The sequence below is a fragment of the Sciurus vulgaris genome, assembly GCF_902686455.1.
Source record: "Sciurus vulgaris genome assembly, chromosome: 18".
Lineage (NCBI taxonomy): Eukaryota > Metazoa > Chordata > Mammalia > Rodentia > Sciuridae > Sciurus > Sciurus vulgaris.
The window spans coordinates 31,769,530-31,786,129 of NC_136479.1; the positions used below are offsets into that span (position 1 = coordinate 31,769,530).

Here is a 16,600-nt window from a genome sequence, read left to right on the forward strand (position 1 = left end):
CTAAAATGTCAAACATTTTCACTGTGATCTCAAGTTATTTCAGCTAAATATAGTAACATTGTTTATTTTTTGCTAGTTAGACTATTCAGTTGACAATTGTATGTTTCTGGAAAAATGAATTTTTAAATTTAGTTTTCCTACAAAACATTTTAAAATATAGGGTCCAAGTAGAGGACCTAAAATAAAGAATACCCAGCACACACACCTGCATGCACACACACAGATACACAAATAAAAGTAACAAAAGAGTTTTTTCAGGGGTGAATTTGGGAACCACGTTTTCAAAACAGTTTTCCTATTCTATCTTTTCAAAATCCAACTGTGACATCCTGGTTTTGTTTTGGGGGTATTATTTGTTTGTTTTAGTGACAATTTGAAGATCAGGCGTTAACAATCATACTCTCTTCTTTCCCCAGAGATTGCCCTAAGCCCCAATAATCACGAAGTGCACATCTATAAGAAAAATGGGAGCCAGTGGGTAAAAGCTCACGAACTCAAGGAGCACAATGGACACATCACAGGTAAATGAAGGTAGCTGCAGGCTTAACATGGGATTTCCAAATGAAGCTTCTGTTTAAATGAAGAATCTAAGAAAGTAAGTGGCCATGACATTTAAAACTATGCAAAATTTACTGCATTTTTTTTTAGAAATTTTTAGAAAATGTCATAATTTCCCCCAGTTGTTAAGTGCTTCTTGTGGCCCAGCTGGCACACAGTAGCTACTAGTGTGTACTACTGAACCTACTCCTCTGATCAGGAGATGAGACATGAACGCCAAAAGTATACCATGACAAAAGGCAGACATCATGAAAACATGAACCAAAACTGTGTTCCCAAATACTGCAGGAAGCAGTGTCTTCCAGAATTTTCTTTGTGTTGTTTTTGGGTGAAAGAAGACTTTCCAAAATCTTGAAAAAAGTAGTATAACTCAAACACCCATCTCAGATTATCTGCCACCATAACTAGCAACATTTTTCCTATATCAGAAAATACTTTTCTTATATTAAGAAACTTAAGGAAAAAAGGGATATAAAATAAGGAATATTATTCCAGATATTGGTAAATACCCTCTCACTAGTAGTTCTTTTCTGTTCCTTCTAAAGGCTGACTACAATTTGCTATAACATCACCCCAGTGTTGGTTTATTTTTTTGGTACTGGTAATTGAACCCAGGTGCACTTTTACCACTGAGCTACATCCCCAGCCCTTTTCATTTTTTATTTTGAGACAAGATCTTGCTAAGTTGCTGAGGCCGGCTTTGAACTTATGATCTTCCTTCCTCAGACTCCCGAGTTCCTGGGATTGCAGGTGTGCACCACTACACCCTGCATCCCAGATGATTTTTTAATATTTTACATATCTATTTACATATTCGTAAACAATCTTTGATACCATCAGCTAGTTTTTAAATTCTATATAAGTGGCATCTAATTCATCTCCTGCAGCTTGCTTTTGTATTTGATATTATTTCTGAGATGTATCTGTATTGATGTATCTAGATCAGGTTTATTCCTTTTAACTTCTGGTTAGCATTTCATACCTCATTTATTTACTCTTCCCTCTATTAAAGAACATTTAGGTTGTTTCAGGTTTTTCCTTATTACAGTGAAGCACTAAATCGAGCATCCCTATACAGATCTCTTCGAATGTAGGTGTGAATGTGAGTAGATGGCACACTTGTTATGCCACAGGGGAAGTAGGCTTAGCATACTTCAGATCATATTAGCCATCTGAGTTTGTTTTTTGTGATTTTTCTGATTTCTAACTCTGACCATTTTTCCAATGTTTTTGTTTTGTTTTGTTTTGTTTTTATCTTTTTGTTGATTTGTAGAAGACTGGATTTATAGCATCTGGGCAGGTTCCAGAATATATATTTTTTGTCTTTGATCAGAGCTATTAATGAATGGATGGATAGATGTGGGAAGCACAGTTGTTTTGTTTTGTTTTGTTTTGTTTTGTTTTTGGTACTAGGGATTGAACTCAGGAGCATTCTACTGCTGAGCTACATCCCCAGCCCTCTTAATTTTTTTTTGGAGACAGGGTCTTTACCCAGGCTGGCTTCAAACTTGTGACTCCCAGATTACAGGCAGGTGCTACCATGCCCTACTTAGGAAACCAAATTTAGATACCAAATTTCAGGAGAATTTATTGCTTTGTTAAGTCAGATCTGCTATTTAAAACAAAAAACATATTCACTTGTTGGATTTTTCCAAAAAGAATTTTTGTTCTTTGATCTCTGTTATCATAGTTTCTTTCTAATCCTATGTCCTGGCAGAGTAATTGACTTACTTTGAACAATCTGACCAAGCAGATCAAAACTTATTATCAGGCTGGCGATGTAGCTCAGTGGTAGAGCATTTGGGCTAGCATGCACAAGGCCCTGGGTTTGATCACCAACACCACAGAAAATGAAGGGAGGGAGAGAGGGAGAAACATTCTCCATAACTTTTCAGTTACAAATTTCTCACTTAACTTTTCCTTTACCTCAAAATGACATTTGCATTTCAGCAGTAATTTTTTTTCTTTTAGTTGAAACTAAAAATACTGATTAGCTTAAAAATATCCTTGCCCAAATCAGAGAAAAACTTGCCATGTTTTTGACATTCTGCATTCTTCAAAAGTTGTCCAGCATTCAAACTCACCACCACCCTTCTTGGTTTTACCAGAGACTTGTTTGTGGTGTTTCTGCGCACCAGAAGTTGAGCATGTCACCAAAGCAGCACCAAAGACATCATTTCTATTTATGTTGCTGTTGCTTTCCCACGACCTGATTTCTCTTAGGTTTGGCCTGTTTTGCTTAAATTCCTTTGCCAATGGCTTTATGACCTGTGAATAAGGACTCTCATATATTAAATTGGAATTTTAGCATTAGGAAATGCTTTTAAAGAAGAAGAGGCTAAGATGAGGGCTGGGGATGTAACTCAGTGGTAGAGCACTTGTCTAGCATAAGCAAAGCCCTGGGCTGAATCCACAGTACCTTAAAAAAAAAAAAAAAAAAAAAAAAAGACAAAGATGAAAGACCCCAAAAATAGCCAAAAGTGTGAAATAAATGTTCTTTTCCTCCCTACTTTTCTGTTGGGTCCTTTGAACTTGGGCCTGTTTTCTATCTACATACTCAAACAGCATTTCTTAGACCTGAAACAACTGTTGTTGGGAAAATCTAAATATAACTCTGTGACAGGAGACCAAGGATCAGACATTTTCTCAGAAAGATAGTAACTGCAGAGGGAGAAGAAGAAAAAAAAAGATCTAAAGTATTCCAGAAGGAAAGACTAGTATTACAGAGAACAGGAGTATGGCCAACATTAAAGGGATAGCAGAATTCTAGAGTTTTTCCTTTGAGTTTATTCTTTTGCATTAAATACTTGATTGCACCCACTTTTACAAAAACGTTTTAATGTGGAATATCTTAAACAGATAAAAAATAAAATCATACAATGATCCCCTAATACTCATCACCCAGATGAAACAATGAACAACTCACAGCCAATCTTGTTCTTGAACTCACTTTCACCATGACTTTACTATTTTGAAGCACATTCTAGACATTTTATCATTGTATATTTCAGTGACTATCTCTAAAAGATAAGAATTCTTCTTTTTAACAATAGCCAATGATTATTTAATAATAACCAATAACTTTTTTTCCCTTTTTTGCTGCTGAGATTAAACCCAGGGCCTCAAACATGGCAAGCACATCCTCTGCCACTGATCTACGCCCCCATCTGTGATCTGTAACTTCTGAGATCCAAATAAGGTTACACTCATGATTGTGATTAGTTGATATGTTTCTTAAGTCTCTGTTTATAGGTTCCCTTCTTTCTTTTGCAATTTATTTGTTTTAAAAAATAAGAAATTGCCAGGCATGGTGGTGCACACCTGTAATTCCAGCAGCTCAGGAGCCTGAGGCAGGAGGATTGCAAGTTCAAAGCCAGCCTCAGCAACTTAGCAAGTGCAAAACAACTCAGTGAGACCCTGTCTCTAAATAAACTACAAAAAAAAAAAATTAAGAAATTAAGAAATTTGTTTGTTCTGTTGCATTTCCCAGATCCTAGATTTCCTGATTATAGGCTTATGGTATCTTACACATCCCCTTGTCCTCTGTATTTCCTATAAGTTGTAACTGAAGTTAGGTTAAAAGTAAGAAAAAAATCAAATAAAATTTCTTCTCAAATACAGCATCACAAAACCATAAAATTTTTTCCTAAAATCTATAATTTATGGCCTCATAAGATACGAACTTGATCTTTTCATCTGTAGGTCTACTGACTTTACTTTGAGTCTCTAAGATACAAGACTGAAATTATAACTAGTCTCCTGGCACATCCTTCAGATAGTCCTACTTCATTAACCAAAAAATTCCAATGTTACCTATTTTAACAGTTGATTTAGGAAATCATGATGTGATTGGTGTTCTGAAATAATGTGTATTGTTTTAAAAAGCAGGAGGAAATGTTTGTCATGATGATGTTCATCCCGTTTTGAAGCAGAATGTGTGTAGACATAAAGAATAGGGGCAGGGCTTTCCTGAGTTTCTGCTTGTCACTTTGTGATGTTTTTCTTCTAATAATGTGTAGGTGTCGCGTTGGGAGTTAAAAATAAAAATTAAGCCAAGTGAGGTGGCACATACCCCAGCTCCTCAGGAGACCAAAGCAGGAGGATCACAAGTTCAATGCCAGCCTCAGTAACTCGGTGAGATCTTGTCTTAAAATAAAAATTAAAAAGGACTGGGGATGTAGCACAGTGGTAGATTGTCCCTGGGTTCAATCCCCAATAATTAAAAAAAAAAAAAAAAAAACTAATAGAGAAGACTGCAAAATTATCCTATGGTGAGTGGATTTAATGGATTTAAAGCCTAAAATACACATATCTTAGAAGACAGCACCCATATTTTCTTTTTCCTCCCCCCCCCATACTAGGGATTAAACCCAGATTAAACCCACTGAGCCACATCCCCAGCCCTTTTTATTTTTTATTTTGAGACAGGATCTTTCTAAGGTTGGCCTTAAACTTGTGATCCTCCTATCTCAGTCTCCCAGTCACTGGGATTACAGGCGTGCATCACCATGCTGGGCTCCCTCATTTTCTAAGTGATACAAATAATCGAGCTAAATGGTCATGTAGGCAAGTGAATGAAGGAACTCTTGCAGACTACTAAAGTTATTGTGATTTATGACCAATTGAGGCTTTGATTTATATAATAAATTTTTTTTAAAAATTGGGGGGTGGGTACTGGGGATTGAATTCAGGGTCACTCAACCACTGAGCCACATTCCCCAGCCCTACTTTGTATTTTATTTAGAGAGCCAGGGTCTCACTGAGTTGCTTAGCTCCTCACTTTTGCTGAGGCTGGTTTGAACTCACAATCCTCCTGCCTCAGCCTCCAAAGCTGCTGGGATTATAGTATGCACCACCATGCTTGGCCATAATGAAAATTTATTAGTACTGTTTCTGTACTTTACAATGTGAACTTACATTTATGAAAAATACCCCATTAACAAATAAAAAATGACACAGTAATAGTAAATTTTGTATTGGTGTATAACAAACTTATTTTGACTTTAAGATCCCTCACAGTGTTACCCAGTAATTAAACTCTGTTCCAAGAAAAGCCTTATATTTATATACATATTTAGATACTTTCCTAGTTTAAATGTAGAGAAACTCAAGGAGTCTTTGATAAAACCTGCTTCATTTAGAAAAGGTATTCAGGATGAGGGATTAGCTCCGTGATTGAGCGTGACGTAGCCCTGGGTTTAGTCTCTAGTGCCAAAGAAAGGAAGAAAGATAGATAAATAGATGGATAGATGTATTTAGGGTAGTTTATCTGACAGTGACCAGAAGAATATGTAGTGAATCACAATTTGTATTTTTCCCTCTTTATACTAAGGATTATTTTTATTTACCTTGTGTGCTATTTTAAAAATAGTTCAATGCCATGTAGCAGAATGTCAGTTAATATAATGGAATGAAGTCTGTAAATGAATAAAGTAACTTTTATACCAAAAAAATCTAATAAAGGGAAATGTAAAAGGTAATGGATCTTCAGATCTTTAGATTGGGTGGAACTTTGCAATTTTAGAGTTGCATTAGAATAGCAGCTCTTGTCCCACTTGGCCTCATGGGGGAGTCCTGAGTCCCAGACACTTTGCAAAGAAAAACCCTGTGCGAGATGGTGATCAGGGCCATAAATGGGGGAAGCTACCAAGCCCACATCTGGTCCCACTATGGCCAGTACTCACCCATCGGTCTCACAGTCACTGATCAAAGCAGATGACCCACATCTCATTTGCAGGTATTGACTGGGCTCCCAAGAGTGACCGCATTGTCACTTGTGGGGCAGACCGCAATGCCTACGTCTGGAGTCAGAAAGACGGCATCTGGAAGCCAACCCTGGTGATCCTGAGGATCAATCGTGCAGCCACTTTTGTGAAATGGTCCCCTCTAGAGAACAAATTTGCCGTGGGAAGTGGAGCACGACTCATTTCTGTGTGCTACTTTGAGTCTGAAAATGACTGGTGAGCAACATGAAGTGTTTCCTTCTCTGTAGAGTTGATGTTGGCACCACTGTGTTCTTGGTGATGTGGGGAGGCACTGAGGAAGGCCTTAACTGCAGCCCCAGGTTCTTCTCATCTGGAGATTGCGGGGTTTTCCCTCTGAAATTCTCCAGTCTCTCTGAGCATTTGTTCTTCTCATGTGTACAGTGAGTCAAATCTCACATCTTTCTCTTATTAATGTGGAGCCACTGTTTCTGAGTTCTGATCCCCTAACTTTTTTGTTCTGTGACATGCCTCTACCGTCCTCACTCTGTACTGCCCAAATCGCTGTTTTCTTACTCTGATGTATAAATCATAAACTTGAAAGAGTTTCACAGTGCCCTGAGGAATGATTTTTTTTTTCCTTACCATATCTGTTCACTTAAAATATCTAGGATTCTTGAAGCTAGCAGTGTTCTCCTTTCTTTTAAGCTTATTTGCTAACCAAATCTGGGTCTTGGCTTAATATTTTACTTGTTTAAGCCATTCACATAAAAATTCACAGAATATTTGAAGTATAATCAGGCTGTCATGCTTTTTTTAAATACATTTCTTGTGGGTAAACCAGTAAAAACAGGTTAGTTTTGTAGCTAAATAACTTAACTACTCCTTCCTGCTAATTTTAATAAGAAAACTACTCTACCTGGCATGCATTCGGGATGGGTGGTAAATATCCTTCAACATCAATTATTCTTTCATATGAAACTGGCAGTGTTTGTGTTTCTACTAAAAATAGCAGGGTACACATTACTCTTTGTAGTGGAACTATTTGTGTTCTGCTGAAACAGAGAGAGGAACAGATCATCACGTTACATATGTCATCTCAGACACATGTAACACCTCAGAAATTTTATTCTTTAGAAAGTCTGAGAATTCACTACAAGATTTAATTATAACATGTATTTTTCTTTCAATTATGTATAAAATATGACAAAAATGTCAAATACTAGAAATCATTCAGAAGGTTCATGGGAATAAAGTAGATAAAAACAAACTTTATTAATATTCCTTTATGGCTGAACTTCATGTCAGGGAATACTAGCTGACATTAATTTTAATTAATTTATATAGGAAACTTTTCCTCCTAGCTAAACTTCAGCCATAGTAATCATTTACAATTTTATTCATCAAGAGACACTCACAAATATAGGGAACTTGGGCTTTGCTGTGGCATGGGTATTATCTTTGAACAATTTGTATATTCAGGGCAGTTTCTCAGACATATAATACTTCACCTGTATTATGTGAGAACTTTAAAACAACCCCTCAGAAGCCTAAAATTCAATCATATGAACTGTTTATTATTTTGCTTGCCGTTCTTCCCTTAACTGAAAAGAAAAATGGCACTGAAACAATCCAGAATATCATCTTTTTGAGAATGAACTTTATCACATAGGTTTCCAAGAAAGATGCTGTAGAGCAGTAATCTAGCATTCAAGGAGAGGCATTTGGCTCCATATCATCTCAACTCAAACAACTAGACATGATTGGCTTTTAAACAGCAGTCTGGGAGCAAAAATGGATTTAGTGAAGCTAAAATAATGAGTGATTTTTAGACATAAATAATATTTTTTGAATGGCACTAGAGAATTAGAGACTAATCCCCAGCAAGAGGTTCTTCTAATTTCTTGGTTGTGATTTCTCTATGGGGAAAAAAAATAAGAATTTTTACCTTCATGGAGACTTGTAAAGGCAATTAAACCTACAACCCAAAATATAAATAACAAATCACTGAATATTTATCTATTTATTTATTTTGCAGTACTGGGATGATACCCAGGGCCTTGAACATGCTAGTGTTCTACCACTGAGCTCCACTCCCAACCCCCAACTGAATATTTATAATAAAAATTCAAGTGATTTCAAACTTCTGTTTTGATTCTGAAGGTTAACATCACATGTGATCTGAAATCCTGTGGAGCAGTACCAGAGTTAATCAGGTTCTTCTCTCTGTACTTCAGAAACGCACCTCCTCTCTGGCGAGAGACTTGGTAGGCAACATAAAAACCACACTTAGATGTTTCCACCTGGCACATGTTTGTGCCCATTTGGGGACTGTCGCCTGATGCGTGGATAGACTAACATAGGATTCCTCCTCTTGTAGGTGGGTAAGCAAGCACATTAAAAAGCCCATCCGCTCCACGGTCCTCAGCTTGGATTGGCATCCCAACAATGTGTTGCTGGCAGCAGGATCATGCGACTTCAAATGCAGGTAGGAACAAATGAGAACTGATACACTTGAACTGCTCATTGTTTGTCCTTCAGCAAATATTTGTAAGGTTTCTTTTCTATGTAGGGTATTTTGCTGGGTGCTGTGAGGGCCTCAGAAATGAAAGGAAGTTGTAATCTAGAAAAGGAGCTAGTGCACACCAATTAAAGGAGCCAGTGTGTTAGTCACTGAGGCAGACAGCCATGGACTTGGAAGTAGGATAGGAGGGAGGAACTGGCATGGCCAAGGAAGCCTTTCGTACACAAAATAGCCATAGTTTCAAGTAGTGGGTGAGCTGCTGTCTCTGTCTGTCTGTCTCTCCCTTTCTCTCAGCCTGTCCTTCTTGACTGTACAGTATTATTCTTCATTACATTATAGTCCATGCAGCAGACTCTGCAAATTTCCAAGTGAAGCTAAGCTTAACAAAACAGAGCTAAACAGTACACCACTGGGCTATTATTGCGCTGTTCTTTTCAGTTAAAGCTTTTTATTTGTCATTAGCACGACACTAGAAGAAAAGCAGCCACTTTGCTAAGAGCTTCAAGGATCACACCATGTAATTGCTTTTTAGAACTTGTTCTTTATCAAGAAGGCTTTTTTTCCCTTAATGAAAAGAAAAGCAAATAAATGTTGCTTTGTGTTGACTACTTGGCTGGGAATTGTGATGTGCATTTCTTCAGTATCTACATGGAAAATTCCAGAAAACCTGGCCAGTGATTTCTACACAGGAATATCCAAATGAAGAAAAGAGTTGTGTGTGTGACGAGTGTGGCTGCAAGAATGGGTTATGGGGGCCTCCTCGCATTTTATATTCTGGAGTTTTGTTGTTTGTGATCTGTTATCTGGAGTCATCCTAACTCCCTTGGAAAACAGAACTGGGTGGCATTACACTGTACCACCTGGATTTTTGTGATGTGTCCAAAAGTCTGCTTGTGAAAATAGGTTGCAATTCTCTTGTTAATATTAATGTCCACAAATAAACTTTTCTTCAACTTGCAGTCCTGTGGGTCAAGATTGTTGGAGAACCACCAGTTCTGGGTTGTTTGTGTTTTTGTGGTGCTAGGGATTGAACCCAGGGCCTTGTGTGTGCAGAACAAGCGCTTTACCTTTGAATTACCTCCCCAGCCCACCACCTGTTCTTTCTAAACCTGTTATGATGCTGAGTTAAAGCAACTAATTTGCAGATCACTCACTGGCCTCTGCCTCATTGAGGAGCCGCGTCTTTCAGGGCTTCAACTGTCATTGTCATTTGGGGTTGGGGTTACTTTAGGGAGTCTTTAGGTTCAGTAGTTTATTTGGTATTGGGGATTGAACCCAGTGGTACTTTACCACTGAGCTACATCCCCAGCCCTTATTTTTTATTTCAAGACAGAGTCTCACTAAGTTGCTGACACTGACCTTGAATTTGTGATCTTCCTGCCTTGACCTCAGGAGTAGCTGGGATTCCAGTGATGTGCCACTGCACACAACTAATTGAGAAGTTTTCTACAGAGAAAACGTAGCCGGGCATGGTGGGCCGTGCCTAGAATCCCAGTAATTTCGGAGGCTAAAGCAGGAAAATCTTAAGTTCTAGGCCAGCCTCTGCAACTTAGCAAGATCCTGTCTCAAAAAATAAAAGGGCAAAATAAAATAAAATAAAAAATAAATAAAAGGGCTGGGGATGTGACTCAGTGGTAAGGCACCCTGGGTTCAGTCCCCAGTACTGGGGTTTGGGTGGGGACCAAAGAGAAGGCATACAAAGTAGAAATAGCATTAGAGTACAAAAAGGACCCAAAGGATAGATTTCCAGCTGTTCTTTGTGTCTTCCCCTTTTTAAGTCTGGGCCCAAACATTTCTTACAGAGTTTCATGGAATTAGATAAAGAAAGTAAGTTAGAAAAAGACTTTGGACAGCATATGTGAATGTCACAATGAATCCCACTATTATATATAATTATAATACACCAATAAAAAAACATTAAAAAAAGAAAGCTGGGCGCAGTGGCACACATCTGTAATCCCAGTGGCTCAGGAGGCTGAGGCAGGAGTATCATGAGTTCAAAACCAGCCTCAACAACTTAGTGAGGCCCTAAGCAATTCAGGGAGACCCTGTCTCTGAATAAAATACAAAAAAGGCCTGGGGATGTGGCTCATGGGTTAAGCACCCCTGAGTTTAATCCCTGGTACCAAAAAAAAAAGACTGAGGACACTTGGCTGTGAAGACCACCTTCATCTCAGACTGTTCCTGCCACAAAGACTAGATGGTGGGCCTAAGGGCCAGGGAGGGAGGCCATCACCTGACAGTGCTAGGGATCCTGCCCACTCTTTCTCACTGGCCTCCCTTGGCTTTGTCTTTGGGTGTCCCTCTCCGTCTTTAATTCATATGTTGCGGTGTGGCACATAGTTCCCTCTTCTTCCATTGGCTGGGCTTCCAGGAATACTGTGTGGAGAACGATGCTCCAGTAGACAGGAAAGGATGCTGTGGTCATTTAGCAAGGTCTGACAGGGCGAGGGAGGGGAAGGACCGCAAAGTTTGCCCGACTGTGCAGGCCAGGAGGGGAGGGCTTCGTGTCATTATGGCAGAATGTTGTCTGGTTCCCATAGGTGCTCTGTGTCTTCAACTGTGTACAAACTTGATCAGATTTGAATTGGCCTATAGACAGCCCTTTGGGCCGTAGTGACTTGAAGTGTTTGTGTTCCTGAACTTTCCAGCATGTTTCATTCTTTTTACAAGCCAACCTCTGTGTTCCGGGTTACCTTATGGCAGCTGCCTGTAACCATTTCTATATACATGTATTTTCATTTGCTTTTTCCTTCTCTTCCTGCCCTTTAAACTTTAGAGTGTTTTCTGCCTACATTAAGGAAGTGGATGAAAAGCCAGCCAGTACGCCCTGGGGCAGCAAGATGCCTTTTGGTCAGCTGATGTCAGAGTTTGGTGGCAGTGGCACTGGCGGCTGGGTTCATGGGGTCAGCTTCTCTGCCAGTGGGAGCCGCCTGGCCTGGGTCAGCCATGACAGCACCGTGTCTGTTGCCGATGCCTCAAAAAGTGTACAGTGAGTATTTATTTGCCCTGTGTGGATGGTGGGAGCAGGGGTGGAATATCTCACCCCCGGGGAAGGTTGCCTTTCCCTGAAAAGTCACAGCTGAAGGGCTGGGGATGTGGCTTAGTGGTAGAGCACTTGCCTAGAACGTATGAAACCCTGGGTTCAATCCCTAGTTACTGCCTCCCCCACCAACACACACCAAAAAATCCCAGCTGAATTGCAAGCAGCCTTTTAAAGTTACGGGTCCATATTTGAACAATAAGTTTAGGAAATATAAAAAAGAGTTGGATCTTCCTTCCAGAAATACTTCTTAATAGAAGTACTGGCAGTGAGTCCTTTGAAGAACCTCCTGGTTTGCTACTGATAAGGGTGCCTTCAGAACAGCCAGTTTAGTGTGTTATTCTGAATTCCTTATGTCAGTGTCACTCACTGGCCTTTAGTTAAATAGGAGATATGTTCTTATTCTGTATAGTCAACAAACAATGCCTCCTTCATGCCACCTCTGGTGTCTGCTGGAAGAACTTGAATTGTAGTGACTCCCTTGTGACTAGGGGTCTGCTTAGCCTTACAGCACTCTTGTTAGACATCAGCATTCTTATTTGTGCCAGGTGCTGTGGCACACACATGTAATCCCAGCAGCTTGGGAAGCTGAGGTAGGAGGATTACAAGATCAAAGCCAGCCTCAGCAACTTAGTAAGACCCTGTCTCAAAATAAAAACAAAGAAAGGGCTGGGATGTGGCTCTGAGGTTAAGCACCCCTGAGTTCAATCCCTGGTACAAAAACAAAATCTTACTTGCTTATTAAATCATTACATGTTGAAGTAAGAGAGAAAACTGGGGTCCTTCTCCTCTTACGAGTCTTGGTCTTCTCAGGTGAGTCCTTTTCCACTGACAGCTAAAGGTGCTCACTGTTAATAGTCTTGAGACTTTGAGACTTGCCAACGTATGAATGGGGAATCAGCCATAAGAGTGGCCCTTACTCCCCTGGCTGCAGAGTGTCAGTGAAAAATGACATTTCAGAGATGATATCGTCTTTCCTAACTGGATTGAATATGGGTTTTTTCTTAATTTTATGTTTTGGGTGGTTTTTATAACTGTTGTCGGTTTATTTTTTTGTGATGATACTAGGGATTGAACCCAGTAGTGCTCTACCACAGAGCTACATCCCCAGCCCTTTCTTTATTTTTTATTTTGAGACAGGGTTTTGCTAAGTTGCCCAGTCTGGCCTCAAATTTGCAATCCTCCCTCCTTAGCCTTCTGAGTAGCTGGAATTACAGGCATGCCCCACTTTATGCGGCTAACTTTTATGTTTTTTTTTTAAAGATCCCACCATTAAAAAATAAAAATTAAAAAAAAATTTCACCATTATAAATATATCCTTCCAGAAGATTGCTGTACGTACATAGGCACTTGTTTATCTTTTTTTTTTTTTTAAACACAATAGGATTATGTTCTACATTTTGTATAGTAATTTGCCTTTTGGCATTCAGCAATATTTTGATGTCAGTGTTGACTTTAAAGAATTTATTATAATGCACAGTAAGTTCTTAGCAAATGCTTATTACAAGTCCCAGTCTACCCTCATATTGACTTCTTATTTGCCTTTTCCAGTCCTGTACAAATCAGATCACGTCTTCTCTTCCCCTTCTCCAACATAAATATTTCAGGTAGCAACATATACCACAGTAAGGGCTTAAGGTGATGCATTAGTTCTTCAGTCCAGTACCAACTTGATTAAGGGGTCCTCTGAGATATATAGTCACATATACTTTCAAAACACATCACTTTTTGTGTAAAGTTAGGTGCTCCTAATTCATTGATCAGTGTGTTTTTCGGCCATGTCTGTAACCTCTTTGCCAGGTACAAAAGTAGATGTTACACACACACACACACACACATACACACACACACACACCATATGAATGTGAGCTCTTGGCTAAGACCAAGTTTGGTTCAGGTTGGTAACTCTAGCTCCTAACACAGGGCCTGGCTCTCAGTAAACACCTGTGTGGTACCAGCCTCCTGGCAAACCTGGTAAGCACAAGAGAGGGGAGGATTATAGCATGCATACTCACTTGCCATCAATAATGACATTAAGGCTGGGGAGATAGCTCAGTTGGTAGAGTGCTTGCCTTGCAAGCATAAGGCCCTGGGTTCAATCCCCAGCACCACAAAATAATAATAATAATAATAATAATAATAATAATGACATTAAGATTTCTAGGAAGCAGGAAGGAAGAGAAGCTGGTTTAGGCCAGTGGTCTGGGAACTCCTCATGGAGATGATCCAGTCAGATCTCGGCCTCAAAGCCTTGAATGGACTTGGAGAAGCAAGAGGAACAGAACCAGCCCTGGGGGTGGAAGCACATGGGGCAAAGCTAGAGACGGGAAGAACGGGCCTCCTTGGAGACGAGTTACGTTGTGAGTTGAAGGGACCTCAGAACAGGGCAGAGCACAGGCTACAGAGAAAGCGGAGGCCTCAGTGAGTTCTTTCATTTGTTCTTTCCTCCTTTTGAAGCTTCCTTCCTGCAGTGGTGGTGATTGAACCCAGGGCCTCATGCATGCTAGGCAAGCACTCTACCACTGAGGTTCAGAGCCAGCCTTGTTTTTAGATAAATAAATGGCTAAGTTGCTGAGGCTGACCTCACACTTGTGATCTTTCTACCTCAGCCTCTCAAATTGCTTGGATTATAGGCATATCATACCACCATGCTTAGCTCCCTCTTTTTTAGCCATGTAAAGGATGGAACCCAGGGCCTGGTTCATGCTAGGCAAATGCTCTGCACAGAGTTACACCCCCAGCCTGAAGGCCTCCATTTCTGAAGGTCATCTTGGGGTTGTATGGTGCTTGAGATTCCAACAAGGAGAGGTCAGGAGGCTCCTTTTAAACAGAAGTGTTCGTTGACACTGCAGAAACCCCTGTGAGAATGGGTCCTTTGTCATCCTGCAAGTCTATAAACTGCGTGGTACAGTTGTGCTCAGTGTAACAAGTGTTCTTGTGTCCAGGGTCTCAACTCTGAAGACGGAGTTCCTCCCACTCCTGAGCGTGTCATTTGTCTCGGAGAACAGCGTTGTGGCTGCTGTAAGTACTTCTCTTCATTCTTCCCTGTAGTACACTGGATGCACTGTCTAGACCAGGCACAATGCAAGCTCTGTGACACTGGCACAAAGTAGAACAGCCTTTTAGAAGTAACAGAGCTAGCCTATAAGATTAGGAGATGCCTGTAGCCGTGAACATTCTGCTAAGGAGCCTCCAGGCTGACTGACATCTTGTTTCAGGGCCATGACTGCTGCCCAATGCTCTTTAACTATGATGACCGCGGCTGCTTGACCTTTGTCTCCAAGCTAGACATTCCAAAGCAGAGCATCCAGCGCAACATGTCTGCCATGGAGCGCTTTCGCAACATGGACAAGAGGGCCACAACCGAGGACCGCAACACAGCCTTGGAGACACTGCACCAGAATAGCATCACGTATGTGCCACCAGCTGGGGCCCCCTGGAAGTTCCCTCCAGTCAGCGCCCTGGCCTCCTTCCCTTGTTTCCTCACTGAGTTCCTGCAAAATCCCTGTGCACTGCAGGTCTGGACATCCCATCAGAAACGAGAACAGTGATAAATCTGTATCTTCCCAACTACCAGGTTCTTGTTTGTAGCTTGTGACAGAGAGTGAACTGCCACCACCTTGTCACTTATGTCTCACAGATAGCACGAGACATCCAGCAGGAGGTGGATCTGTTAGACTGTGGGGTGGTGGGCCTGTCAGGGCAGCCTCTTCCCAGGCTCATCCTCTCAACAGCTTGGTTGAGAACAAGAGGAGACCTTCCTCAGTACCGTGTTCCTCTGGTAGTGCACAGGACAGGAAATATTGCTGTGTTCTCTTGTCCCATCTGTGGATTCCAGTAATGTATACAAATAAGAAGATCTTTGATTTAGTCACAGAAACCAAATTAGCATTAATGATAGCTAAGAAAGCTCTTGACTGATTTTTCACCAGGCATATGTGATGATAAAGACAGCAGAGCATAGTGTGGTGGCTTATGCCTGTTTAAGGCCAGCCTTGGCAAGTTTGAGGCCAGCCTCAGCAACTTAGTGAGACCCTGTGCCAAAATAAAAAATAAAAAGGGCTAGGAGTACAGCTTCGTCGTAGAGCACCCCTGGATTCAATCCCAGTACTCCTCCCCCAAAAAACGGTATCAGAATCATGTTTCATCCATAAAGTTTGGGATACCTCTGTAAATCTAGAGGAGAAATGTAATATACACATACACACACATTTTATTTTATTTTATTTGTATGGAAAATTGAACCCAGGGGTGCTTTTTCACTGAGCTATATCCCTAGCACTTTGGATTTTTTAATTTTGAGACAGGGTCTCACTAAACTGCTTAGGGCCTTGCTAAATTGCTGAGGCTGGCCTTGAACTTGCCATCCTTCTGTCTCAGCCTCCCAAGTAGCTGGGATTACAGGTGTGTGACATCATGCCCAACTGTAATATCCTCTTGATGTTATAAACTATTGTGTTCCAAGTGAGCTGCCATAAGATAGTCTCTTAGACTTAAGACTTTTTTGCGGAGAGGCGTTTATTGTGTCAATGGCAGGAAAAGTAATGGGAGCCTCTAGACTTGCTCTTTAGGTGGATTATTATTAAATGCAGGCTGTACTTCATGTTTGGTGAAGAGGCAGCGAGACTTAAAATATCTGTGCTCTGTTAAAAAATAAGAACTTGCAGGCATTAGCAAAATTTCTTTTTTCCCCGTGCTCTTCAGGTGTCTTTGTCTTGCACAACTCAAAGTTACTTGTTAGGAGTTTCTATCAAGTTTCTGTGCAGACTGTGT

At 40.4% G+C, this 16,600-nt stretch overlaps 1 protein-coding gene across 2 annotated transcripts in view; it reads left to right on the forward strand.

The window, feature by feature from the left end:
* ARPC1A (actin related protein 2/3 complex subunit 1A) overlaps positions 1 to 16,600 on the forward strand; it is a 35,188-nt gene that overhangs the window by 13,186 nt on the left and 5,402 nt on the right. The window contains exons 3-8 of one of the 2 annotated variants that reach the window (XM_079121293.1): positions 417 to 521; positions 6,296 to 6,518; positions 8,641 to 8,748; positions 11,564 to 11,776; positions 14,773 to 14,848; positions 15,046 to 16,002. In XM_079121293.1, coding sequence (XP_078977419.1) covers positions 417 to 521; positions 6,296 to 6,518; positions 8,641 to 8,748; positions 11,564 to 11,776; positions 14,773 to 14,848; positions 15,046 to 15,378 — 1,058 coding nt within the window. In that variant the 3' untranslated portion in view covers positions 15,379 to 16,002. Of the gene's footprint in view, positions 1 to 416; positions 522 to 6,295; positions 6,519 to 8,640; positions 8,749 to 11,563; positions 11,777 to 14,772; positions 14,849 to 15,045; positions 16,003 to 16,600 lie in introns of those variants that run through there. The other variant, XM_079121292.1, reaches the window with a different exon arrangement.